Consider the following 26,775-nt stretch of genomic DNA (forward strand, 5'->3'; position numbering starts at 1 on the left):
CATTAATGGGAGATCTATGATCAAGGGCAAGCACTGCATGAGAAAACATTTGATACAACTTATTTTTTTAAAGGGACTAAGGTATTATTTTGAGCAGCAATTATATAGTAATGTTAATGAGCATATAGCAAGAGTTATCAAACAGTTCAACAGTAACCACAAAAATAACAACATGATTTGATGCATATTTGCCACAGTCCCACTCTGTGCATCACAACTGCTGAATTACATTATTTGAAATGACTTAAGATAAGTGCATGTATAAATGATATATATATATATATTTAAATGGTATGCATGTTCATATTGTATTTAAGAAAAGCAGTTGAAAACCTTCCAAATGGAGATGAGATTCGAAAGAATTTAAAACAGACTGAAAATACTCAGAAGAAGACCATGGATGTACTAAAAAATATAAATAAGGAAATCCAAGCTATCAGAAACAAACTTTCACAGGTATTAAAATTTTTTTTTACTGCTACAGATATTTCAGTTCATTTTATATTGCATACTTTAATAATAGTTACTATAAAATGTGAAATTGCCCATCAAAGAATTTTGGTTAAAATTCAATACGAAACCATTGCGCTTTCTATTGAATATAAGGCCTGATTCAGAGCCGGTCGCTATTTGCGGTCGTTCGTTCAACAAAAAGGGGTGGCTATTCAAATGAACCGTTCGCTCTTTGCGGTCTGTTGACGCCTCTATGTCTGAACGAGCGAACAAAACTTGCGGTTGTAATTTTGAAAAAGACGCCCCCTGGCCGCTCGCACCATACGTCATGTCCGCTATTTATTAGATTAATCGAGTACATCGAACAGCGTATGAACTGCTCGCTATTCTTGTGGCTGGTGTTTGCTACCACAAATTTGCGAGCAGTTCTGGCTATAAAATAACCCAGTGACGTGGTCAATGACGCTCCAGTATTAATTATGCACACCCTTAAAACGCCCGCTTTGATCTTTAAGCACGCCTGCGTTCTGATTTCCACTCCCCGTTTTCAAGCACCTTCCCCTGTTACCACCCACATACGCCTCCTCCTGTCACTCATATTAGCAGGCATTCGCTATTTAGCGTACAAACGATTTTCGGCCGCACTGACTGGTTCGCGCATGCGTATTACGATCCGTACGCATGCGCAGTTGGGCAAACATCGCTTGGAGAGAACGAGCGGCCGCTTACGAGCGGCTCTGAATCAGGCCCTTAGTTTCCACTTTAAAACCACTGATGATGCAGTGAAACTTTCATTAAACTGAGAATCAGAGTGAGAACCACTGTCACACCCTGCTCATTTTCCCCTCAGTGATACTGTGAGCAATCCATACTGTAGCTCCTCTAAAGCTTTAAGGATGGGCCATCCAAAGAATATCTTATAGCTGAATAGCTGAAGAATACATTCAGATGTTTGCCCTGCACCTAGAATAAATAAGATACTTAACTTTGATATCATGTCTCTGAATTAGACAGGTTGATTGAAGACCTTCTGGTTGCTTTATTTTTATGTTATTGTAGCTTACTTTCAAACCCACCATGGGTTCACATACATACACACTAGCCAATTAACCTACCAGTATATTTTTGGAGTGTGGGAGGAAACCGGAGTACCCGGAGGAAACCCACGCAAGCACAGGGAGAATATACAAACTCCACACAGTTAGGGCCGTGGTGAGAATCGAACCCACAACCTCAGTGCTGTGAGGCAGTAACGCTAACCATATCCATATCGTTGCTGCCACATCTGCTGCCTCTGCTGATTTCTTGGAGATATTCAGGCCGTAGGCTGTTGATGCTTGGGTAGTTGCAAAAAATATATTAGTGCTGAAAAGTCGTTCGCTGGTGTTTCCTTTGCAAAATAGGCAGGGGCTTCAGTTTCTCTTCACACTATGCTATGTGGCATTGTCACATCACTTGTTGTTATGCTGTCCCGAGGAGAGGGACGCGTTCCCCCGAAACATCGATCACGCATTAAACATCCAAAATCGGGTACACTGATTTATTGTCTCTGAGTGTCGCCTCTTGTTTCTGGATACTATGTTGGGGGGCACTGACCCCCGAGGAGGGCACCAGAGCCAGTTACATGCCTGACATGGATAGGTGATGGGAGTGCCGGGGCAGATTGGTGATATATATATATATATATATATATATATATAATTATTTTAATTTTATGTGATAATTGTTTTATAATATTAAAACATTTTGAATATCAAACCGCACCATATATTTTAAATTGTTTATACCTATAGTGTTGTTACATCTGCATATCTTTCTTGATGCACAAATTCATTTGCTGACATCAAATCTCTGAAATTTGGCTAAATGGATATGCCCATCTCTATAATCTAAAGGGCTTCAGAGTAACAGCCTGATGAATCAGGCTCAACAAGGCATAGCGAACCTGGACATCCAGTCATTCAGACCAGATCTTTTTATATGAGGACTGTGGACCTCCAAAAAGTCTCAAAAAAGTCTTTATTAAAAGTCTTAAATTACTATTTTTTAAATCAGTTCTTTAAACAGTATATAAACAAGAAGCACATAGTTATAATACAAATGCAGCCCTATTCATGTACATACTTGACATTGCAAACACAAACATGTGTCTGATAGACAGTGTCTTATAGGGGAGTTGATGGAGTTTGACTAAAACAAGGAACAGATAACATCAATGAGTATTGAGCTCAGTAAGGAATGACAAGACATGTTCTTATAGTCAAAGAAGCCAAAACAAACTCTTGTACAAAAACTCTGCAATGGCCGAGCCGTCAGATGTCTATAGACTAAACATTCAGAGATGCTCACAGTATTGTCCCTAACCCAGCTGACACAGACACAATACACACATGAAAGAAATTAAGAAGTGCTTTGCATCGGAGCCTATTATGGCACTTTTTGGGCAGGTCACATACCAATATCAATACTTGTAATTATATTTATGCAGAACCCACACACCTTTTCTTTTTTTTCCAGAAGACTTTGACTTTCAAAAAAAAGCATTTGTTTGCTTAATTCTCTTCACACGGCAAAGACAATCTACCGAAAATGGACAAAAAAGTTTTTGTTTTGTTTTTTACATTGGAAATTAATAGATTTAACTAAAAACAATGTGTGCATTTTTTTTACAAACTATGGGGGTCATTCAGACCCACTCGCGAGCGGCAGTACGCTCGCAAGTGGGTCGATGTTCCCCACTGTGCATGCGCACGACGGAGGGAGCTCCGTCGTGCGCATGCGCGAGACCCGGCGAGCGAAGGACTTTCCATCGCTCTGGGTCTCGCACCAAAGGGGGCGTGCTGTCGATGTTGATTGACAGCACGCCCCCTTTGGTGGGCGTGCCGGGGGCGTGCCTGCTAGAGCCAAAATCACTCCAGGGCTTGTGGTTGAGAAACCCGACCACAGGGTTTCACTCGCAAGTCCGATGGTCGCGACGGTCAAGACCATCGCGACCATCTTGTTGGACGCTGGTATATGCTGTGGGTGGTGACCCACAGCTATACGAGCGTCCAGGAGGACGCTCCATTTTAAAGGAGGAGGGCCCTGATTCAGAGCGAGCGCTCTGGTCAGAGCGTCCGGCTCTGAATCAGGGCCTATGCTTTGACATTAATCCATCTTTAGCATTTATACAGTTGCGTTTTAAATCCATTAGTCAAAGCTTTTGATGATGAGCAGCTTTGACAAACTGTGCATTAGTAGACCTACCTACCTCAAACTTACGTGCATTTCCTAACTATATACAATAGATGTGAAGTATGATGTAATGTTATACCTTTTTCCCAGGCTAAAACAAAGGCAGATATGACTGATAACAAATTTAAGGCTATAAAAGATCTACACACTCAACTGGAGACAAAGATTGCAGACCTGCAAAAAAAGATGCTACAGAACCGGAACACGGCCACAAAAGCACAGAAAGGGGCAAATTCAGCTTTAAAAGCTGCAACTGAAAGTGAAAATGTATGTTTTCTCATATTTTCTATGTTTTTTAAATACTATTTTTGGTTAAATTGAAACCTACCATATAAATAATACTGCATAACATAGTCTTGCATCCAATTCTAAAGTTCCTTTCCTTGTGTTAGAATTACATTCACTCACTGCCTAGGGCACCTTAGAAGCATGTCACCAGGGATTGATTGGGAACTTAAATTGGCTCTGGGAAAAATACTGAAAGTGGCCTCATAAAATAAAGAGAACATCCCATTGATGCCATAAAATACAGAAAAATGCAGAGTATAAACTAGTGACTGTCAAATAATACAAAGAGAGTCCTATTTACCATCATATAATACAGAATATACTAGTGAGCAAAATGTAATACAGAGAATTCCAGTGACTGTCTTATACAGGGCTAATTTTTTTGAAAAATAGGTTCAGGAACTGTGGGTGGAGCTACTGGGGGTGGAGCTATAGAAAAACTATTTTATATATGTATAAAAATATATATTATATATACATTTATAGAGTATTTAGAAAATAAGGCACTCATAAGGGACTGAGGGCCTGATTCAAACCCACTCGCAAGTGCATAACGCTCGCAAGCAGGTCAATGGTGGCCCAGTGCACATGCACGGCGTGCGCACTGCGCATGCGTGAGCCCCGGAGCGAGCGCAAAAAGCACCTGCTCCGTGGCTCACTACAAAAGGGGCGGCCCGTTTTGTAGGCGTGGATGGGGGTGGCTTCACAAATGGAGGCGTTCCCAAGTGAACGTCTGCCGTTTGTGCGCGGCCCCACTGACATCATCAGTGATGTCAGTGAGAGAGCTTCCGGCTCTATTAGAGCCAGAAGCACTCTGGGGCTTGCGGCCACAAGGGTCTCGTCGCAAGCCCAATGGTCGCGATGGTCTTGACCATCGCGACCATCATCCTGGCCGCCCACAGCTATGCGAGCGGCCGGGAGGCCGCAACTAAAAAAAACAATGCCCGCCCTGATTCAGAGCGAGCGCTCGCTTTTTGCGAGCGCCTCTGAATCAGGCCCTGAGTTCCTGCTGAAAAATTAATTTCTTAATGACCTCCATCAGTCTGATTAAAAGAAACCCTTCATCTTTTTTAACTCGGTTAAACCACTAACCTCTTCACACTCATAATAAAACCTTATGATAATAACTTGTTTATTCTTGTGATTACATTTCCTCAACTTGACTTGTTCCTCCCTGCACATTCATGTCGCACAGCGCATTGTATGGAGGAGGTGAGTCCTGCTGCAGCTGTGGGCAGAAGGGGCCATCAGGGAGGAGACGGCCTATGTTAGGGATAGCTCACTGACCCTATGTTAGGAATAGCAATAGAGCACTTTAATTGGGCATCTGCAAGCTGCCCATCCTACTATGCCCCCAGTAACAAGCACCACCCCTGGCAATAAGCCAAAATTTGTGAAAAGTGGCCCCATTCCAGACTTCCTAGTTCTTGCCCTCTCCATTATTTATTATTTATTATTTTTATTTCCTTAAAATTTAGGCCCAAATAATTATGTGACAAGTGCATATTGGTTGTATTCTATTGCAATATTACTACTGTTCATGTTCTTGACTTACCTTTTTTATCCACTTTGTTTGCCCTTTGATGCTTACTTCCATGACTACAAATTGTCATGTAAGAATAATTATAAATAAAGTAGGGGTGAGCGGGTTCGGATTTCTGAAATCCGAACCCCCCCAAGCCCCCCCGATCCGAGGCCGAACCGAGTCAGGCTCGACTTTTCCCGCCTGACTCGGATCTGAAATCGAGGCAAAACGTCATCATCCCGCCTTCCGGGTCTCGCGGGTTTTGGATTCTATATAAGGTACCCGCGTCTGCGCCATTTTCTCACTCGGCTGTGGACAGTGAAGAGGGAGGGTGGGAGTTAGGGCTGGCTGGGCTGTGTAGTGTAGTGCAGTGTAGTGTTGTGCTGTGCTGTTCTGTGCTGCGCTGTGCTGCTGTTGTCCATAGGGGCTGTGTCCACTCCTCCAAAGTCCATAGGGGCTGGCTGTGTTGTGCTGTGCTGCTGTTGTCCATAGGGGCTGTGTCCACTCCTCCAACGTCCATAGGGGCTGGCTGTGTTGTGCTGTGCTGCTGGTGTACATAGGGGCAGTGTCCACTCCTCCAAAGTCCATAAGGGCTGGCTGTGTTGTGCTGTGCTGCTGTTGTCCATAGGGACTGTGTCCACTTCTCTAAAGTCCATAGGGGCTGGCTGTGTTGTGCTGTGCTGCTGTTGTCCATAGGGGCTGTGTCCACTCCTCCAGAGTCCATAGGGGCTGGCTGGACTGTGTTGTGCAGTCAGTTGTCCATAGGGGCTGTGTCCACTTCAAAGTCCATAGGGGCTGTGTTGTGTAGTGTCCCATAAAGGCTGTAGTTCTAAAGGGGTGCTGTAGTGTTGTCCAGGGGGTGCTCTGTCCATCAGGGCTGCTCCCACCAAGTGCAAAAAAAAAAATATTTTTTCTGTGTTTGTGAATTGTGTGCGCAGTAGCCGCACGTGCATCAACAAAGTAGCGCCAAGCGTGCGCCTGTGTCATAAGTAAAGAGCCGGATGGCTCATCCGTTAAAGGGTGCTGTAGCACCCAAAGTGCACTCCAAATAATATTTTTTTTTCTGTGTTTATGAATTGTGTGCGCAGTAGCCGCATGTGCATCAACAAAGTAGCGCCAAGCATGCGCCTGTGTCATAAGTAAAGGGCTGGCTGGCTTGACCGGTAAAAGGTGCTGTAACCCCCAAAGTGCACTCCAAACAAAATAAAAAATTATTTTCTGTGTTTGTGAATTGTGTGCACTGTGGCTGCACGTGCATCAACAAAGGAGCAGCGCCAAGCATGCGCCTGTGTCCCATAAGTAAAGGGCCAGCTGGCTTGTCTGTTAAAGGGTGCTGTAGCCCCCAAAGTGCACTCCAAAAAAAATAATAATTATTTTTTGTGTTTGTGAACTGTGTGCGCAGTAGCCGCACGTGCATCAACAAAGTAGCGCCAAGCGTGTGCCTGTGTCATAAGTAAAGGGCATGCTGGCTCGTCTGTTAAAGGGTGGTGTAACCCCCAAAGTGCACTCCAAACAAAATAAAAAATTATTTTCTGTGTTTTTGAATTGTGTGCACTGTGGCTGTACGTGCATCAACAAAGGAGCATCGCCAAGCATGCGCCTGTGTCATAGGTAAAGGGCCGGCTGGCTTGACCGTTAAAGGGTGCTGTAACCCCCAAAGTGCAATCCAAACAAAATAAAAAATTATTTTTTGTGTTTGTGAATTGTGTGCACTGTACGTGCATCCTCAGAGCAGCAGCGCCGACCGTGTGTCTGTCTGTTAAAGGGAGGTGTAACCCCCAAAGTGCACTCCAACAAAAATTAAATATTTTCTTCTGTGTTTGTGAATTGTCTGCACTGTACGTGCATCCTGAAAGCAGCAGCGCCAAGCGTGCGTCTATCTGTTAAAGGGTGGTGTAACCCCCAAAGTGCGCTCCACAAAAAATAAAAATAAACATTTTTCCTGTCTTTGTGAATTGTGTGCACTGTAGCTGCACGTGCACCAACAAAGGAGCAGCGCCAAGCATGCGCCTGTGTCCCATAAGTAAAGAGCCGGCTGGCTCATTTCTTAAAGGGTGGTGTAACCCACAAAGTGCACTAGTCTCCAACAAAAATAAAATATTATTTTCTGTGTTTGTGTGCACCTTAGCCGCACGTATATATCAATATAACATAAATGGAGGACCAAACTTTCTCCGATAAAAATAAAATAGGGAAAGATCAAGAACCACTTCCTCCTAGTGCTGAAGCTGCTGCCACTAGTCATGACATAGACGATAACATGCCATCAACGTCGCCTGCCAAGGCCAATGCCCAATGTCATAGTAGAGGGCACATACAATCCCAAATGACAAAGTTCAGGAAAATGACCTTAAAAAAAACATTTAAATCATCTGAGGAGAAACATAAACTTTCCAATATGCCATTTATGACACGGTGGCAAGGAACGGCTAAGGTCTTTCCCTATGTTCATGACTAGTGGTTCAGCTTCACATGACGATGGAAGCCCTCCTCCCACTAAAACAATCAAACGAGTTAAGCTGGCAAAAGCACAGCGAAGAACTGTGCGTTCTAAGAAGATATCACAAATCCCCAAGGAGAGTCCAAGTGTGGTGGTGGTTGCGATGCCTGACCTTCCCAGCACTGGACGGGAAGAGGTGGCTCTTTCTACCATTTGCATGCCCCCTGCAAGTGCTGAAAGGAGCACCCACAGTCCACTTGCTGATATGCAAATTGAAGATGTCACTGTTGAAGTACAACAGGATGAGGATACTGGTGTAGCTGGCGCTGAGGAGGAAGTTGGCGAGGAGGATTCTGATGGTGATGTGGTTTGTTTAAATCAGGCTCCGGGGGAGACAGTTGTTGTCCGTGGGATGAAAAAGCCCATCACGGTCATGCCTGGGCAGAAGACCAAACATTCCACCTCTTTGGTCTGGAAATATTTCTATCCAAATCTGGACAACAACTGTCTTGCCATATGTAAAGGTGAAATAAGTAGAGATAGGGATGTTAACCACCTAGGAACATCCTCCCTTATACGGCACCTGCAGCGCGTTCATAAAAAGTTACTGTCAAGTTCAGAAACTTTGGCTAAGACCGTAAGCAGTCCAGGGACACCTAAATCCCGTTGTCCTGTTGTATCCAAGTGCCTGCAAACCACACCGTCAACTCCCTCCTCGTCAATTTCCTCCTCAGTCAGGATCGGAAGTAGTCCTGCAGGCCATGTCACTGGCATGACTGACTCTCCTATCCGGGATTCCTCGGGATGATCCTGCATTGCTACGCCTACTGCTGCCACTGTTGCTGTTGCTGCTGGGAGTCGTTCATCATCCCAGAGAGGAAGTAGGAACACCACTACTTTTACTAAACAATTGACCCTCCAACAGTCCTTAGCGAGGAGGGTGAAGTATGACAGCAGTCATCCTGAAGCAAAATGTATAACTGAGGCCTTGACTGCTATGTTGGTGTTAGACGTGCGTCCGGTATCCGCCGTTAGTGCAGTGGGATTTAGACAATTGATGGAGGTAGTGTGTCCCCGGTTCCAAATCCAATCTAGATTCCACTTCACTAGGCAGACGATACCGAGACTGTACAGACAGTCAGAAAAAGTGTCCTCAGTGTCCTGAAAAATGCGGTTGTACCCAATGTCCACTTAACCACGGACATGTGGACAAGTGGAACAATGCAGACTAAAAGCGACAGGGGCATGCAGGAGAAGCTTTGGGTGGCCCGAAAAATTTCGGCCACTGTCGCCATTCAGCGACTTCGTGCCGAAGACTGGATCGCCAGCAAACACTCTTGAACCTGCCCCGCCATCACCTGAAGCAAGAGGTTGTGACGCGGTGGAACTCAACCCTCTATATGCTTCAGAGGATGGAGGAGCGGCAAAAGGCCATTCAAGCCTATACATCCACCTATGACATAGGCAAAGGAGGGGGTATGCACCTGACTCAAGCACAGTGGAGAATGAATACCGTGTTGTGCAAGGTTCTCCAGCCCTTCGAACTTGCCACACGTGAAGTCAGTTCAGACACTGCCAGCTTGAGTCAGGTCATTTCCCTCATCAGGCTTTTGCAGAAGCAGCTGGAGAAAGTGAAGGAGGAGCGATTCCGCTCGGCATGTGGGAATTGTGGATGAAGCCCTTCATTCGCTTTGCCAGGATTCCAGGGTGGTCAATCTGTTGAAATCAGACCACTACATTTTGGCCACCATGCTCGATCCTAGGTTTAAAGCCTATGTGGTGTCTCTCTTTCCGGCTGACACAAGCCTGCAGAGGTGCAAAGACCTGCTGGTGAAAACACTGTCAGCTGAAGCGGAATGTGACATGTCAACAGCTCCTTCTTCATTTTCTCCCGCAACTGGGGCTGCCAGGAAAAAACGTAGGTATCCTAAGCAACCCGCTGGGGGTGATGCAGGGCAGGCAGGACCAAGTTTGGACATCTGGTCCGGACTGAAGGACCTGGCAACAATTTCTGACATGTCTACTGTCACTGCATATGACACTGTCACCATTGACAGAATGGTGGAGGATTACATCGGTGACAGCATCCAAGTAGGTATGTCAGACACTCAGTACATGTACTGGCAGGAAAAATAGGCAATTTGGAGGCTCCTGTACAAACTGGCTCTATTTTACCTGAGTTGCCCCCCCTCCAGTGTGTACTCCGAAAGAGTGTTTAGTGCAGCCGGGAACCTTGTCAGCGAAAGGCGTAGGAGGTTGCTTCCACAAAATGTGGAGAAGATGATGTTCATCAAAATGAATTATCAACTCTTCCAGGGAAACCAGCCTCCAGAATGTGCAGAGGGACCTGTGGTGGTGGATTCCAGCGGGGACGAATTAATACTCTGTGAGGATGAGGATGTACACAACACTGAAGAGGGTGAGGAATCAGTGGATGAGGAGGATGAGAACGACATCATGCCTCCGTAGAGCCAGTTTGTGCAGGGACAGTTTAATTGCCAGCTTGTGTTGTGGGGGCCCAAACGAACCAATAATTTCAGCCACAGTCGTGTGGCAGACCCTGGCGCTGAAATGATTGGTTTGTTAAAGTGTGCATATCCTGTTTATACAACATAAGGGTGGGTGGGAGGGCCCAAGGACAATTCCATCTTGCACCTCTTTTTTTTCTTTGCATTATGTACTGTTTGGGGCCTAGTTTTTCAAACTGCCATCCTGTCTGCCACTGCAGCGTCACTCCTAGATGGGCCACGTGTTTGTGCCGCCCACTCGTATCTCTTAGCATAGTCATCCAGCTACCTCGGTGCAACATTTTGGACATAAAAACACTATTGTGAGGTGTGAGGTTTTCAGAATAGACTGGAAATTAGTGTAAATTAAGGTTATTGAGGTTAATAATAGCATAGGAGCAGAAAAACCCACAAATTCTGTGATTTTAGCTGTTTTTATGCTTTTTTTTAAAAAAAATACAGATCCAAAACACAAAACCCAGAACCCAAAACACGGAAGGGTGGTTTTGGCAAAACCAATCCAGATCCAAAACACGAAGAAAGATCCAGATCCAAAACCAAACCACAAAACACGAAAAGTGGCCGGTGCACACCCCTAAAATAAAGTGTGTAAAACAGAGGCGACAGTGAAACAGTTGACGTGGCATGGTCAAGTTGACTATTTTATGCGGTCAGGAGCGTTCATAGGGGTATTGGACAAAAAGTACCTAGACCAGTCTGGTGGCGTGAGCCTGCCAGAATTGCAGCCACACCTCCATGTGGAGTTCTCCATGTCCCCTTCCGAGTTGTGTTGCAGCTTAAGTTGTCAAAGCAACAGTACATCCTGTCCAATGATCAAAAAGGAGTGTGGGCATGCCCCAAACAAAGAGCCATGTGCCCTATAGGGCTGATTTTTCACATAGTAACCCAGGAGGTGGGTATCCCAGATGAAAGCTGCTCATCCAAAGATGTAACCAGAATCCCTTCTGCAAAAACAAAGGCCAAGTTCAACTAATTTTGTTCCATTAACTCAATTTGATCACTTCATAGTGACCTCTTCATATAGCTTTACATAAAGTACCTGTTTTCAAGGAATTACCTAGTTTAGTAGGATTTGCAGCATCTCTAGATTGAATTTCTTTTGCTTATACACTGTACATGTGGATTTTATTTACAGTATATCAGATGTGCTCACGCTGCACTTGAAATTACAGTACAGTTTCACTTTATTTTACAGGTCGTTAGCATATCATAAGTGCATGTGCACATTCAACATTGAATATATGGGGGGTATCCAATTAGCCGTGGTAAATTACCATGGCTAATTACCTCGCCCGGGGCTATCCAATTAGCTCCGAAGTCGGCCTGACGCTGGCACTTATCAGGGTTTTTTTCCGGGATCTGATGTGTCCCGAAAAAGAATCCACGGTAACTGCCGTTTTTCCACCTGAAAAAAGGCAAAAACACATAGGTCCGCGAGTTTATCGTGGCATCTATGTGTTTTCGGGAGAACTATCCTATTATTTCGACTGAAATAATAGTACAGGTTGAGTCTCCCATATCCAAATATTCCGAAATATGGAATAAACCAAAATACGGAATTTTTTTTGGCATGGCTCAGATAATGAAACCTTTGATTTTTGATGGTTCAATGTACAAAAATTTTGTCTAAGGCACAAATTCTTAAATTTATTGTATAAACGTACCTGTAGACTGTGTGTATAAGGTGTCTATAACACATAAATGCATTCTGTGTGTAAATTAGGGTCCTATTCCCAAGGTATTTCATTATGGTATGCAATTATTCCAAAATACAGAATATTTCGTTATCCAAAATACCCCTGGTCCCAAGCATTTTGGATATGGGAGACTCAAACTGTATAGGGTGAAAAAAAAATTGTCGAAACCCAGGGATAATCGGCAAAAAATCACAGTTTTTCGTCGATCTCGGTGGTCAATTAGCGCCCGAACAATGTTTGGGGCTAATTGGATACCGCTTACTGTCAGTAGTCATGATACAATGAGTTGCACATTAATAGTCATTTATTGAGCTTAAAATCCCTGCAGTGCCACACATACCTAGAAAGACTTCATGGTTTTCTATCTCTATCCCAGCTAACCCATTAACTTTTAGGACATTACAATGCAATTGTAACTATGATGTTACATGTTTTCTTCATAAATGGCCTTAATTGTTTTTTTTATGATGTTCACAGAGCCTCAATAACCTAAATGATAAATATGAATTACTCAAGGAAAAGCTAAAGAACCGGGAGATACCTCCAGGAATTTTAGAAAGACTACAAAAACTGAAACAAAATGCAGAAGATTTGGCGAATGAAATTGATGCAAAATTTAATCGCATAGCAGGTAATTGACATATATAATCCATTACATAGGTACTAGAAAGAAATAAGCAGCATATAGGTTTCAGACAGTACAATATATTGTATTTGTAGCTATATTGAAAAGGAGATTCCGAATTAATTAATTGTATTTTTAATTTCAGGCTGTCAGACCAGGGCTTGTAGTTCCTCGGGAGGGGGGGACCCCATTTTATTTTGTGGTCCCCACTTTCTGAGGAATTCCACCCTTGGTTTGACCAGTTTGGGTCTGGTTAATGTTATGGCAGAGGTACCCCACTTTTTGTGTTTCTCGGCCATGTCATTATCCCCCCCGGGTGGTTCAGCCCGGTGCTGGTTATTGGAAAATAGTGGGAACCCCATGCCATTTTCCCTCTATTTTCCAATACAAGACCAGGCTTAGAGGTCCAGGGCTGGTTATTGATTTTAGAGGGACCCAACACATTTTTGTTTATTTAACTGTTTTGCTGCTACCAGCAGCATCTGAACTAGCGGCTTTGAAGAAGTATGTTTGTAATATATTATATTTTCTACTAGGCTTTAATTTTAGTCTATTAGTTCTTGAATAATGAAAACATTCTATAGGGTATTTTAGTTTATTAAACTGCCAGCCTGTCTGCAACTACTGTGCCACTATATTGCATACATGTGCTATATTTAAACTGCCATGTGTTTGTGCTCACTGCAGCCTTTAACCAATATTGGAGAAAGCAATATTGTGAGCTGTGAGGTGGCCAAATTAAAAAGAGTGGAAATTAATGTTATTGATGTTAATAATACTGTAGGAACAGAACAGGTCCAAATTACATTAGTTAAGCTGTTTTTTCATCAATTTTAAAGAAACCTAAACTAAAACATTTGAGGGTTTTTTCTGCCAAAACTAAAACATAATAAAGATTTAGAACTAAAACCAAAACACTGGGGTCTGCGCACATCTCTACTTATAAGCTGCATCTGTGTTAAAACTATTTTTGTTTTCAAGTAGAGCAGTGATTTTCAATCTTTTCAACTCGAGTCACACTACACAAGATTTTAAAATTTCCAAGGCACACTATCCGGCTATGCGGTGTGCGTGACCAATGAAAAAATATACACATTGGCTCCCACATAAAAATATACACACACATTGGCCTCCACAGGAAAAACACACTACATCACAAGTGTGCTGAGCTGATCGCCGCAGCACTCTTGACAACCGTTCTTGGCACACTAGTGTGCCATGGCATAGTGGTTGAAAAACGCTGAAGTAGAGGTTGGTACCATTTTTTTCATGGTGATGATAATACAGGTATACTTGTGGATGTTTATAGAGTGCCGTAATATTAATCTTCTAAGAGGCAAAATTATGTCACACAGAGAATGCATACTACAATGCGTACAACAAAACCATGTTTACTTTAGCCCCATGTGCATATGAAGTTACATGCCTGCTCTTCACTCTGATGGGCCCATTTATCATTTCATGTTTGCAGTGTATTCCACGAAAACACTCATTTTCGGGGGATACCCGCAAATATAAAATATCCCTCAGATGTATTATAGAGGCATCACAGCAGATATCTCCGATATCAGCTGCTGTCCCTCCATTTCCGCCAGCACCACAACCCCAATATGTTTATATGGGGGATGCAATGCTCTTATGCTGGCCAAACACATAGCGATATTTTACCCGATCTTGCCGATTCCGACACATTGGAAGGACAGATCGTGTAAAATATGGCTAAATCCTGAGTAAATCGTGAGTCCCCACTAACGATCACGATGCACGTCCCCGCTGGTCGCACATCGCATCTTCAGATCTGCTATGCAGTAGGGCAGATCTGACAATCTAGGACGCGATGCACTGTGAAAGTCTGGATGCAGGAGAGATCATATGAAGATTGGACACCAAATTGTGTGCAGATCGTGTGGAGATCGTGTGCAGAGCTGCCGGGGAGAGTTTCAGGGGAAATCGTAAACAAATCGTACACATCGGCTGATCGTGTACAGATCGCCATGGGTGTGGCCACCTTGAGATTTACCAAGTTCCGGAATGCGAAGCAGCTTACGCCATTTGAAGATCACTTAAGTCGCTGTAGTCTATGAACTACATATCGCATAACTAGCTGGGAGAGGTTTCCATAGGAACCCTCCCCCAGCAATGGCCGCCACACATGTGTGGTCTGTAGACCGTGTGCAGGAGTCCCGGCACTGGAGTGAAAAAACGCTAACGCAGTAACTTCACTCCCAGCATATTGCAGAGACTGAAATCTTTCAGAGCCCCTTTCCCAGCAGGTACTCAGTAAAACATTCGTCCGATATGATCCTGCAGTGAAATCATGGGCACTAATATCATGCCCAGATCACATTACAAATGCAATCATTAATAAATGGGCCTCTTAGAAAATGCTTCCATTAGAAGTGCACAAAGATTTGCAAAAATCACAAGAGGTGCACTGTTCAAAAGTGTAAATATAAAATGTACAGACACATTTAGTGTTGAGCAGGGAATATGCTGTAGCTTATTTCTAAATTGTAGTCTTAACATAAAACTGATCAATATTTGAGGATTGCAAAAAAAAGCAGAGAGTACAGAGAGTATTTCTGTTGCATACAAATTGTGACAACATCATGTCCAGGTGATGAATTGTGCCCATAAGCTGGATTTGCTTCTTAAATTGTCACTAATTGGGCCTATTACACATGTTGTAATGCTAGGCCCATTCATTCTTAGGGGCCCGATAGGGCCGCCTAATATTCAGCAAGAAGAAACAGTTTGAGATGATCTTCAGATGGCATTGGTTTCCAGAGCCCAGCTCCTTCCTATTGGAAGGAGGCCCTGGGTTGTGAAGAGAGATCTGAGCAGAATCCTCTGCTGCCTCTTCACTACAACCTGTCTGTGCGCATGCGTGACCTCAGATCACGAAGGCACAATCGGCCAAGTAGTCTCTGATAAGTGACACTGCTACTTCTGTTGCAGTGTTAAGGATTGCAAGGACCGCTGCTATTCAGAGTACTTAAGTATCCACCGCCGCAACTCACGGGGCTGCCTGGCCTCCGATGATGAATAGGCCCAAAAATGTCATGAATGTGGTGAGAATGGAGGAGCTTGAGCCATGCAGCAAATGACTGTATATTATTACCTGGGTCCTGCACTGCAGTGTTAAATGGGTGCCTGTCCATAATTAAATTTTTTACTTTGACACAAGTTTCATCAAACTTTCTGATCAGAAGCACAGGATCCTCATTGTCTTCCCCCTCTAAATAAACAAAAGTTTCGGATTTGTCCACAGCCTCTGCACCACGGCATTTTAAGCAGTGTATGAGCCTGTACCTGTTTTGACTTGGCGGCCAGACAAGCATATATTCAAAACATATAATGTGATCCGGCACTGGATTTGATTAAATTGAAGTATTGCAAAATAATCACATATATATAATTAGGGATGAGTGGGTTCGGATTTCTGAAATCCGAGCCCCCCGATCCAAGCCGGATTCGAGTCAGGTTCGAGTTTGCCTGCCTGACTTGGATCTGAAATCAAGGCAAAATGTCATCATTCCGCTGTCTCTTGCGGGTTTTGGATTTAATAAAAGGTCCCCTCGTCTGCGCCATTTTTCACTCCAGCTGTGGACAGTGAAACGGGAGGGTGGGAGTTGTGCTGCTGTTGTTGTCCATAGGGGCTGTGTCCACTCCAAAGTCCATATGGGCTGGCTGCCCTGTGTTGTGCAGTCTGTTGTCCTTAGGAGCTGTGTCCACTTCAAAGTCCATAGGGGCTGGCTGGGCTGTGTTGTACAGTGTCCCATAAAGGCTGTAGTCCTAAAGGGGTTTTGTAGTGTTGTCCAGGTGGGTGCTCTGTCCATCAGGGGTGCTCCTCCCAAGTGCAAATAAAACTATTTTTCTGTTTGTGTGTGCTGTAGCCACATGTGCATCAACAAAGTAGCACCAAGCATGCGCCTGTGTCATAAGTAAAGGGCGGGCTGACTCGTCTTTTGAAGGGTGGTCTAACCCCCAAAGTGAACTCCAAATAAAAAAATATTTTTTTATATGTGTTTGTGACTTGTGTGTACTGTAGCCGCATGTGCATCAACAAAGTAGCGCCAAGCGTGCACCTGTGTCATAAGTAAAGGGCCGGCTGGCTCGTCTGTTGAAGGGTGGTGTAACCCCCATAGTGCGCTCCAAAAAATATATATATATATTTTTCTGTGTTTGTGAATTGTGTGCGCTGTAGCCGCACGTGCATCAACAAAGTAGCGCCAAGCGTGCGTCTGTGTCATAAGTAAAGGGACGGCTGGCTCATCTGTTGAAGGGTGGTCTAACCCCCAAAGTGCACTCCAAAAAAATATTATTTTTTTTTCTGTGTTTGTGACTTGTGTGTGCTGTAGCCGCACGTGCATCAACAAAGTAGCGCGAATTGTGTGCCTGTGTCATAAGTAAAGGGCCGGCTGGCTCGTCTGTTGAAGGGTGGTGTAACCCCCAAAGTGCACTCCAAAAAATTATTTATTTTTTTTCTGTGTTTGTGACTTGTGTGTACTGTAGCTGCACGTGCATCAACAAAGTAGCGAGAAGTAAGTAAGTAAAGGGCCAGCTGGCTCGTCTGTTGAAGGGTGGTATAACCTCCAAAGTGCGCTCCAAAAAAATATATATATATTTTTCTGTGTTTGCGACTTGTGTGCTTAAGCCGCACGTGCATCAACAAAGTAGCGCCAAGCATGCGCCTGTGTCATAAGTAAAGGGCCGGCTGGCTCGTCTGTTGAAGGGTGGTGTAACCCCCAAAGTGCGCTCCAAAAAAAATATGTTTCTGTGTTTGTGGCTTGTGTGTGCTGTAGCCGAACATGCATCAACAAAGTAGTGCCAAGCGTGCGCCTGTGTCATAAGTAAAGGGCAGGCTGGCTCGTCTGTTGAAGGGTGGTGTAACCCCCAAAGTGCACTCCAAAAAAATATTATTTTTTTTTCTGTGTTTGTGACTTGTGTATGCTGTAGCCGCACGTGCATCAACAAAGTAGCGCGAATCGTGTGCCTGTGTCATAAGTAAAGGGCCGGCTGGCTCGTCTGTTGAAGGGTGGTGTAACCCCCAAAGTGCACTCCAAAAAATTATTATTTTTTTTTCTGTGTTTGTGACTTGTGTGTACTGTAGCTGCACGTGCATCAACAAAGTAGCGAGAAGTAAGTAAGTAAAGGGCCAGCTGGCTCGTCTGTTGAAGGGTGGTATAACCTCCAAAGTGCGCTCCAAAAAAATATATATATATTTTTCTGTGTTTGCGACTTGTGTGCTTAAGCCGCACGTGCATCAGCAAAGTAGCGCCAAGCATGTGCCTGTGTCATAAGTAAAGGGCTGGCTGGCTCGTCTGTTGAAGGGTGGTGTAACCCCCAAAGTGCGCTCCAAAAAAAATATGTTTCTGTGTTTGTGGCTTGTGTGTGCTGTAGCCGAACATGCATCAACAAAGTAGTGCCAAGCGTGCGCCTGTGTCATAAGTAAAGGGCAGGCTGGCTCGTCTGTTGAAGGGTGGTGTAACCCCCAAAGTGCTACCAAAAAAAAAAAATGTTTCTGTGTTTGTGACTTGTGTGTGATATAGCCGCATGTGCATCAACAAAGTAGCACCAAGCGTGCGCCTGTGTCATAAGTAAAGGGCTGACTGGCTTGTCTGTTGAAGGGTGGCGTAACCCACAAAGTGCCTGGAAAATTTATTTTTATTTTTTTCTGTGTTTGTGACTTGTGTGTGCAGTAGCCGCATCTGCATCAACAAAGTAGCGCCAAGAGTGCGCCTGTGTCATAAGTAAAGGGCCGGCTGGCTCGTCTGTTGAAGGGTGGTCTAACCCCCATAGTGCGCTCCAAAAAAAATAAAAAAATCTTTTTGTGCTTGTGACTTGTGTGCGCTGTAGCCGCACGTACATCAAGAAAGCAGCGCCAAGCGTGCACCTGTGTCATAAGTAAAGGTCCGGCTGGCTCGTCTGTTGAAGGGTGGTGTAACCCACAAAGTGCGCTGCAAAAAAAAATCTTTTTCTGTGTTTGTGTGTGACTTAGCCGCATGTGCATCAATATCACATAAATGGAGGACAAAAATTTGTCAGATAAAAATAAAATAGGGAATGGTCAAGAACCACTTCCTCCTAGTGCTGAAGCTGCTGCCACTAGTTATGACATAGACGATGAAATGCCATCAACGTTGTCTGCCAAGGCCGATGCCCAATGTCATAGTAGAGCGCATATAAAATCCTAAATGGCAAAGTTCAGGAAAATTACCTTAAAAATTAAATTGAAATCGTCTGAGGAGAAACGTAAAATTGCCAATATGCCATTTACGACACGGAGTGGCAAGGAACGGCTAAGGTCCTCCCCTAGGTTCATGACTAGTGGTTCAGCTTCACATGACGATGGAAGCCCTCCTCCTGCTACAAAAATCAAACGAGTTAAGCTGGCAAAAGCACAGCAAAGAACTTTGCTTTCTAATTCTAAGAATGTATCACAAATCCCCATGGAGAGTCCAAGTGTAGCGACGGTTGCGATGCCTGACATTCCCAACACTAGATGGGAAGAGGTGGCTCTTTCCACCATTTGCATGCCCTCTGCAAGTGCTGGAAAGAGCACCCACAGTCCACTTGCTGATATTCAAATTAAAGATGTCACTGTTGAAGTACAACAGGATGAGGATATTGGTGTAACTGGCGCTGAGGAGGAAGTTGGCGAGGAGGATTTTGATGGTGAGATGGTTTGTTTAAATCAGGCACCGGGGGAGACAGTTGTTGTCCGTGGGATGAAAAAGCCCATCATGGGCAGTAGACCAAACATTCCACCTCTTTGGTCTGGAAATATTTTTATCCAAATCCGGACAACAACTGTCTTGCCATATGTAAAGGTGGAATAAGTAGGGGTAGGGACCTTAACCACCTAGGAACATCCTCCCTTATACGTCACCTGCAGTGTGTTCATAAAAAGTTACTGTCAAGTTCAGAAACTGTGGCTAAGACCATAAGCAGTCCAGGGGCACCTAAATCCCTTTGTCCTGTTGTATCCAAGCGCCTGCAAATCACACAGTCAACTCCCTCCTCGTCAATTTCCTCCTCAGTCAGGATCGGAAGTCGTCCTGCAGGCAATATCACTGGTATGACTGACTCTCCTATCCGGGATTCCTCGGGAGGATCCTGCATTGCTATGCCTACTGCTACTGCTGCTGCTGCTGCTGTTGCTGCTGGGAGTCGTTCATCATCCCAGAGAGGAAGTAGGAACACCACTACTTCTTTTACTAAGCAATTGACCCTCCAGCAGTCCTTAGCAAGGAGGATGAAGTACGACAGCAGTCATCCTGAAGCAAAGCAGATAACTGAGGCCTTGACAGCTATGTTGGTGTTAGACGTGCGGCCGGTATCCGCCATTAGTGCAGTGGGATTTAGACAATTGATGGAGGTAGTGTGTCCCCTGTACCAAATCCCATCTAGATTCCACTTCACTAGGCAGGCGATACTGAGAATGTTCAGAGACGTCAGAAAAAGTGTCCTAAAAAATGCAGTTGTACACAATGTTCACTTAACGCCGGACATGTGGACAAGTGGAACAGGGCAGACTAAGGACTATATGACTGTGACAGCCCACTGGGTAGATGTATCGCCTTATGCAGCAACAACAGCAGCATTACCAGTAGCAGCATCTCAGAAACGCCAGCTCGTTCCAAGGCAGGCTACACTGTGTATCACCGGTTTCAATAAGAGGCACACCGCTGACAACCTCTTAGAGAAACTGAGGGAAATCATCACCCAATGGCTTATCCCACTTAGATTTGTGATATCTGACAACGCCACCAATATTGTACGGGCATTACATCTGGGCAAATTCCAGCACGTCCCATGTTTTGCTCACGCATTAAATTTGGTGGTGCAGAATTTTCTGAAAAAAGACAGGGGCGTGCAGGAGACGCTATGGGTGGCCCAAAATATTTCTGGCCACTTTCGTCACTCAGCGACTGCGTGCCGAAGACTGAAGCGCCAGCAAACACTCTTGAACCTACCCTGCCATTACCTGAAGCAAAAGGTTGTGACGCGGTGGAACGCAACCTTCTATATTCTTGTTGAATTCGTCAATAAACCTTTTAATATATTCCTTCCTATAAACCTCTAAGATTCACCTGCCTAGAACCTCTAAGACAAAACCCTGCCTAAAACCTCTAAACAGAACGCTAATTGCGTACGCAGTTTAACCGCAAATAAAGACAGGAGTGGAATCTGTGTTTCCAACGCACAAGTATTATTCAGGTAAAAGTGCAGTCAGTTACACGCAATCTATACATACACAAGTTAGGCGTAAAAGGAAATAATACAGACCCAAGTACTGTTATACATATGCTCCGCCTCTGGACCCAGAGATAGACTTCTGACTAGATATCCTCAGTTCACCCAAAATTCAGCATGAACTGGCAAACCAGTGTTCGGACACATGTATTTATTCCCCCCCAGACTGAAACAGGACAAAGGGGGAACTTCCTGCTGATCTCATTGGTTCCCAGAGGAGAAGCATATGTAACGACACATTTAACAGGTTGTTTCAAATAGACTTTCCCTGCCTCTAACAGCCGGAGTCTTTCTGGTAACGCCTCCTGTAACATTCCATCAACTAAACATTTTGTTGCTTGTAAATTCTGCGATCCGAAACTTGAGTTTGCATGATGCGATCTCTCCACCGATAACACCGGGATTCTGTAAAAAGCGTATGCATCAGAACGAAACCAAACACACCTTGCTTATCATGTATAATACCTTAGATATCAAAAACCTCTATTTCTTAGCATTTAAACTAACTTAACCAACTTGAATCATACAATTTGATGCCAATGGAACCTTGTGTGCGAATATGTAGTGTGTGAGTATTCGGGGTTTGATATAAGGACGCTAGTTATTAATGGGTGAGATTTAAGTGCATAATTTCTCTTACACGAAGTGAACATCTAGCAGTGTGGATGGATGAGGGTTGTAGTTCTACATGCCCTCTGTCAGCAGGCCCCCACCTGTTGTGTGTTCAAAGGAAAACAAAACCTCTTTTGTTCTCACAGACTCTTGTGTGAAATGCAAATGTATTACCACCTCAAGCTGTGGAATTTGGGGCCATCCTGTCTAGGATTCAGACAAATCCAATTGTGTAGATATTATATTAATATTGCCACAACTATACTTTATCTGCATCCAGGGATTCCCAATTTGTATGTAAAAATACCCATTGTCTCTTCTTATTTACTTTTACTCAGAAAGCTTGTTTTTCCAGTTGCCCTTGGTAGGTTAACAAAAACATTGCCATCTGTTCTTAGCTCCTGAGTTATAACTTGAATTGACGCTGACCACAAAAATGGTGTCTTGCGATCTCATTTCCAAAATGGAGTCTTGCGGCCATTCGCAAGATGGCATCGCCGCGATTAAATTTTAAACTGAACTTGTCTCAGCCAATTATTCAGCTTCGACAGTCCACCCTTTGATAGCAAACAACATGCTATCACAATCTGCTATAAAAATTTATTTTGGGCTTACATTCACATATTATTTAGTGTTATCATGGGATGGCACAAGGTAGTTCTTAATCCATCAACAATGTGTCTCTAGGCGGGGGCATAAAACTATTATTATACTCACACCACGGATCTTGGGAAATCATGTGACAGATGTGGGGATGCACCAGTCTTATAACAGTAGTTTTGAAGGGGAATTTGAGACTTTACATTGTCTGGGTGTTCTATAAATAACATTTCAATAATATCTTCTATGCATGTCTAAATATTATACATTTAAATGATGGTACTTCCTAGCTCAGGGTTGTAGTGCAGTTCTGTATCTACCTCGGTATACATATTATCATTTCTGACCACCATCATAGTTTCATCCCTTCGTTTCACTCTGTTTTCACATTTTCCACACTTCAACACAATAGGAACACACCGGACGCATATGCCAATTACTATGATGACAATCAGTATAAGGATCAAGAATTTGCCTACGCTGGCGACCACTTCCTGGACCCACTCTCCTAGACCCGAGAACCATTTCACTGGGTTCAGCCATGACACCCATCCTTCTAACTTTTCCCCAGCTTCAGCCACTGATGCGTTATGGTTCTTACGAAATTCCCACTTTAGCTGCAGAATCTCATCCATCTTCTGGTCTATCACCTCCTTAGGGTCGCTGGTATCATTGGTGACATAAGTGCAACACTTGACTCCAAATTGGGTGGCTAACATTACGCAATACCCTCCAGTAACAGCAGTTAAATAATTCAACACTAGCCTGTGTTGCCCTAGTTCTTTCTTGTACGCTTGCAATTCTGTCCCTGTGTACCTGAATGTGTCATCGTACATCTCGGTGATATTATCTATTAATTTAGCAAGTTCCTGGATATATCTAAAATTTAATGTACCCCTAGCAATTCTGGTGGGATCCAGGGCGGCTAAAACTTGGAAGCCAGTTGTCTCACTGATTAACTGAGCGGCTTTATGCATATCACCAGGTATCATATTTCTCTTACCTTTGTGTTCATATTGTGTGTGAAAATATGGTGACGGTGTGTTTTTATGTATTCCCAACATTTCAACATGTGTGAGGGTCATAACTTCTGGGACAACTCTTCCCAGATAACACAAACCTTCGGAACTCGGGGAGAGACATTTATACGCTTTTCTTCCACATATAAAATATACATTATCAGGGAGAATATAAGGAATGGTATGCATCATTATCATTAAACACATTTCTCTTGCAAACAATCCTATCTCAGGCTCTTCCATCTGGTATATGCAAGTTTCTGGTTGTATTATTTTAGCATAATAACCATCTGGTACTTTACCAATCATTTCTTTGGTGGAACTCAATGTATACCGGTACCTAAAATATTTCCCACTTGATTTAATTGAGCGTAGCAGATCATAGTTTATGGACTCATTATCAGCTCTTTGTGAGAAGGTCATCGTCTGATTATTCCCCGTCACTTCCCAACCTCCGGGTTTATTGGGGTTGGTTATGTTTAAACACAAAAGTGATTTATCTACTTGAAATTGATAGAGTTTGAAATGAGGCGGTTTGGATGAGAGGAATTTTCCATCCAATGTTTTCCCCTTTTGTAATTCTAAAATTTCCGTGATATTCAGCGGAAATGGCACCAACCCTACATTATGCTGTCCCTGTGGAACATGTGAACACACCCAGCAATCGGTTTGATTTAACACTTTGCCTACCATTCTGTGATAATCCTCTAAAGGATACCCTCCCCAGTACGGGTTATATTTAGGTTGGCACCGTTGAATACAGTTCTCATCAACTAGGGACCCACAAAACTCACAAATACAGGAATCTTCAGACGATAACCCTTCACACCTTCCCCGAGTATCCGGAATGACAGCTCTCTTAACAATAACAGTACTAAGATTGGTCAGACACTCCCCTGATTGGCATTGCACTCCTCCTTTCTCCACTCCATCAGCACTGCCATCAGCTCCTGTTTCCTCAATAGGTCTCCCATCACAGACACTGGGTATTCCCGAACTGACCAGGATGGTGAACACTCTAAAAGAAAATATGAAAATGAACACAGCAGGCCCGTCCATTGTCACAACAAGACCTGCAAATTTCTCTCAGTTCAGGTATCTCACTACAACCATTTCAATCCTCCCGGAACAAGCTCACGAGTGACAGATCCACACTATCAGCTTTGTCTCCGACCTGTTTCTCCACCGGTTGATTGACCTTTTTACAGTGAGTGGAATGGACCCAGGTATCTCTCCCGGCCACCTTCAAAGATGTAGTACTTGTCAGCAGCACCTGGTACGGACATTCCCACCGATCAGTCAAACAACCTGAACGTAAGAAATTTCGGATCATTACATATTCTCCTGGTTCAACATCATGGCAGTTCATTTCAGGCATATCATGGGACAACAATTTCAGTTTCTGCTGCTGTTGCTTTAACTGCTTACTCATTGATATAAGATACTTTACAGTTACCTCGTTGTTACCCTTTAGATCTTCCTGTGGACTTATAATCAAATGAGGTTGTCTACCAAACAATATTTCAAATGGGGACAGATTCAGAGGAAATCTAGGAGTGGTCCTTATACTATGTAGGACCAAAGGTAAAGCTTCTGGCCATCCTAGTCCAGTCTCCGCCATGATTTTACTTAGCTTATTTTTAATAGTCCCGTTCATCCTCTCTACCTTGGCACTGGCTTGCGGTCGGTAGGGGGTGTGAAGTCGGCTATTAATACCCATCAGCTTACACATATTTTGGAAAACATCACCTGTGAAATGGGTACCCCTATCACTTTCGATGATTCTAGGGATACCGTACCTGCATACAAATTCCTGAACTATTTTCTTGGCAGTAAACGCAGCAGTATTAGTGGCTGCTGGGTAGGCCTCAACCCAGTTAGAGAATACGTCTGTGCACACTAATACATACTTAAGGTTCCTGCAGGGTGGTAATTGGATGAAATCAATTTGTATCACCTGGAAAGGTCCATCAGTCGGTGGAATGTGGGACGGTTCGGTAGGGATTGCTTTCCCTATGTTCTTTCTCAAGCAGGTCAGACAGGACATTGCTATCTTCTCTGCTTGTGAAGAAACCCTGGTGCGCACCAGTATGCCCTCACCAACTTGCACATGCCCTGTTTACCCAGATGAGTCAGACCGTGTGCTGCTTCAGCCAGGCTGGGGTAATATGCCTTGGGGGCTACTGGCTTACCATGTCCGTCCCTCCAGAGCCCGGAGGACTCTTGCCCACACCCCTTGGACTTCCATATGGATTTTTCCTGAATTGAACACAAATTTTGCATCTCAATTAATTTCAGCATATCAATGGTTTGGAATGACATAATTGTTTCAATTGGAGAAGGCATTTTTAACCCTGCTGCCCATTTTGCAGCTTCGTCAGCTCTGTTGTTGCCCAGTGACACTGGGTCATCCTCACATGTGTGGGCTTTGCATTTAATTACTGCCACTGCTTTGGGCAGTTGGATTGCTTCTAAGAGATGTTTTATGTGTCGGGACTGTGCAACTGGTGTGCCTGCTGCTGTCATAAAATTTCTCAGACACCATAGAGCCCCAAAATCGTGCACCACACCGAACGTGTACCTCGAGTCAGTGTAAATGTTAGCAGATTTGCCTGCTGCCAGTTCACATGCTCTAGTCAGTGCTACTAACTCTGCCACCTGGGCTGAGTGAGGAGGACCGAGAGGTTTAGCTTCCATGATGTCTGTGTCATTTACAACAGCATAACCTGTACATAATTCACCTGTGTCTGTTTGTCTATGACAACTCCCATCCGTATAGAAAGTCACATCCACATTCTCTAAAGGTGTGTCATGTATGTCAGGTCTAGCAGTAAAGGTCTGATTCAGATATGTCATACAATCGTGGGTGTCATCATGTCTGCTGAACTCACCTCCCGCCAGCAACTCCTCTCCTTCCACCCTTTGTACATCATGTTGTACATATGGCAGGTATGTTGCTGGATTCAGCGTACTGCAACGTTTAACTGTAATATTTGCAGGAGCGATTAGGGCTAGTTCCCATTTGGTGAACCTAGCCGAGGAGATGTGTCTGGTTTGAGCTGAGTTCAACAGAGCAGATACAGCATGGGGAGTGTAGACAATCATATCATGGCCCAATACTACATCCTCACTTTTACTCACCAATAAAGCGGTAGCTGCTACACTTCTCAAACAGGTGGGGAGTGATCTTGCTACCGTGTCCAATTGGGCACTGTAGTATGCTACGGGCCTACTGGCATCACCATGTTTTTGTGTAAGGACACCTGCAGCACAACCATCGGCTTCCGTACAATATAAATCAAAAGGTTTTTCATAATCGGGTATTCCCAATGCAGGAGCTTTTGTCAGGCTATCCTTAAGATTAAGAAAAGCCTGTTCTGATTCCTCAGTGTGTGTGACGCGATCGGGCTTTGAGGAAGAGACTAGTTCCTGTAAAGGCAAGGCCAAAATAGAAAAACCTGGGATCCACATTCGGCAATATCCACACATTCCCAA

General features: G+C 44.0%; 1 protein-coding gene across 2 annotated transcripts in view; it reads left to right on the plus strand.

The window, feature by feature from the left end:
- Positions 1-26,775, plus strand: part of LAMB4 (laminin subunit beta 4) — a 269,670-nt gene that overhangs the window by 220,356 nt on the left and 22,539 nt on the right. For both annotated transcript variants that reach the window (XM_088480192.1, XM_088480193.1), the window contains 3 exons: positions 318-456; positions 3,778-3,954; positions 12,643-12,796. In XM_088480192.1, the coding sequence (XP_088336318.1) occupies positions 318-456; positions 3,778-3,954; positions 12,643-12,796 (470 nt within the window). The remainder of the gene's footprint in view (positions 1-317; positions 457-3,777; positions 3,955-12,642; positions 12,797-26,775) is intronic.

This window comes from Taudactylus pleione, unplaced genomic scaffold (assembly GCF_031769625.1).
Source record: "Taudactylus pleione unplaced genomic scaffold, aTauple2 ptg000251l, whole genome shotgun sequence".
Classification (NCBI taxonomy): Eukaryota; Metazoa; Chordata; class Amphibia; order Anura; family Myobatrachidae; genus Taudactylus; species Taudactylus pleione.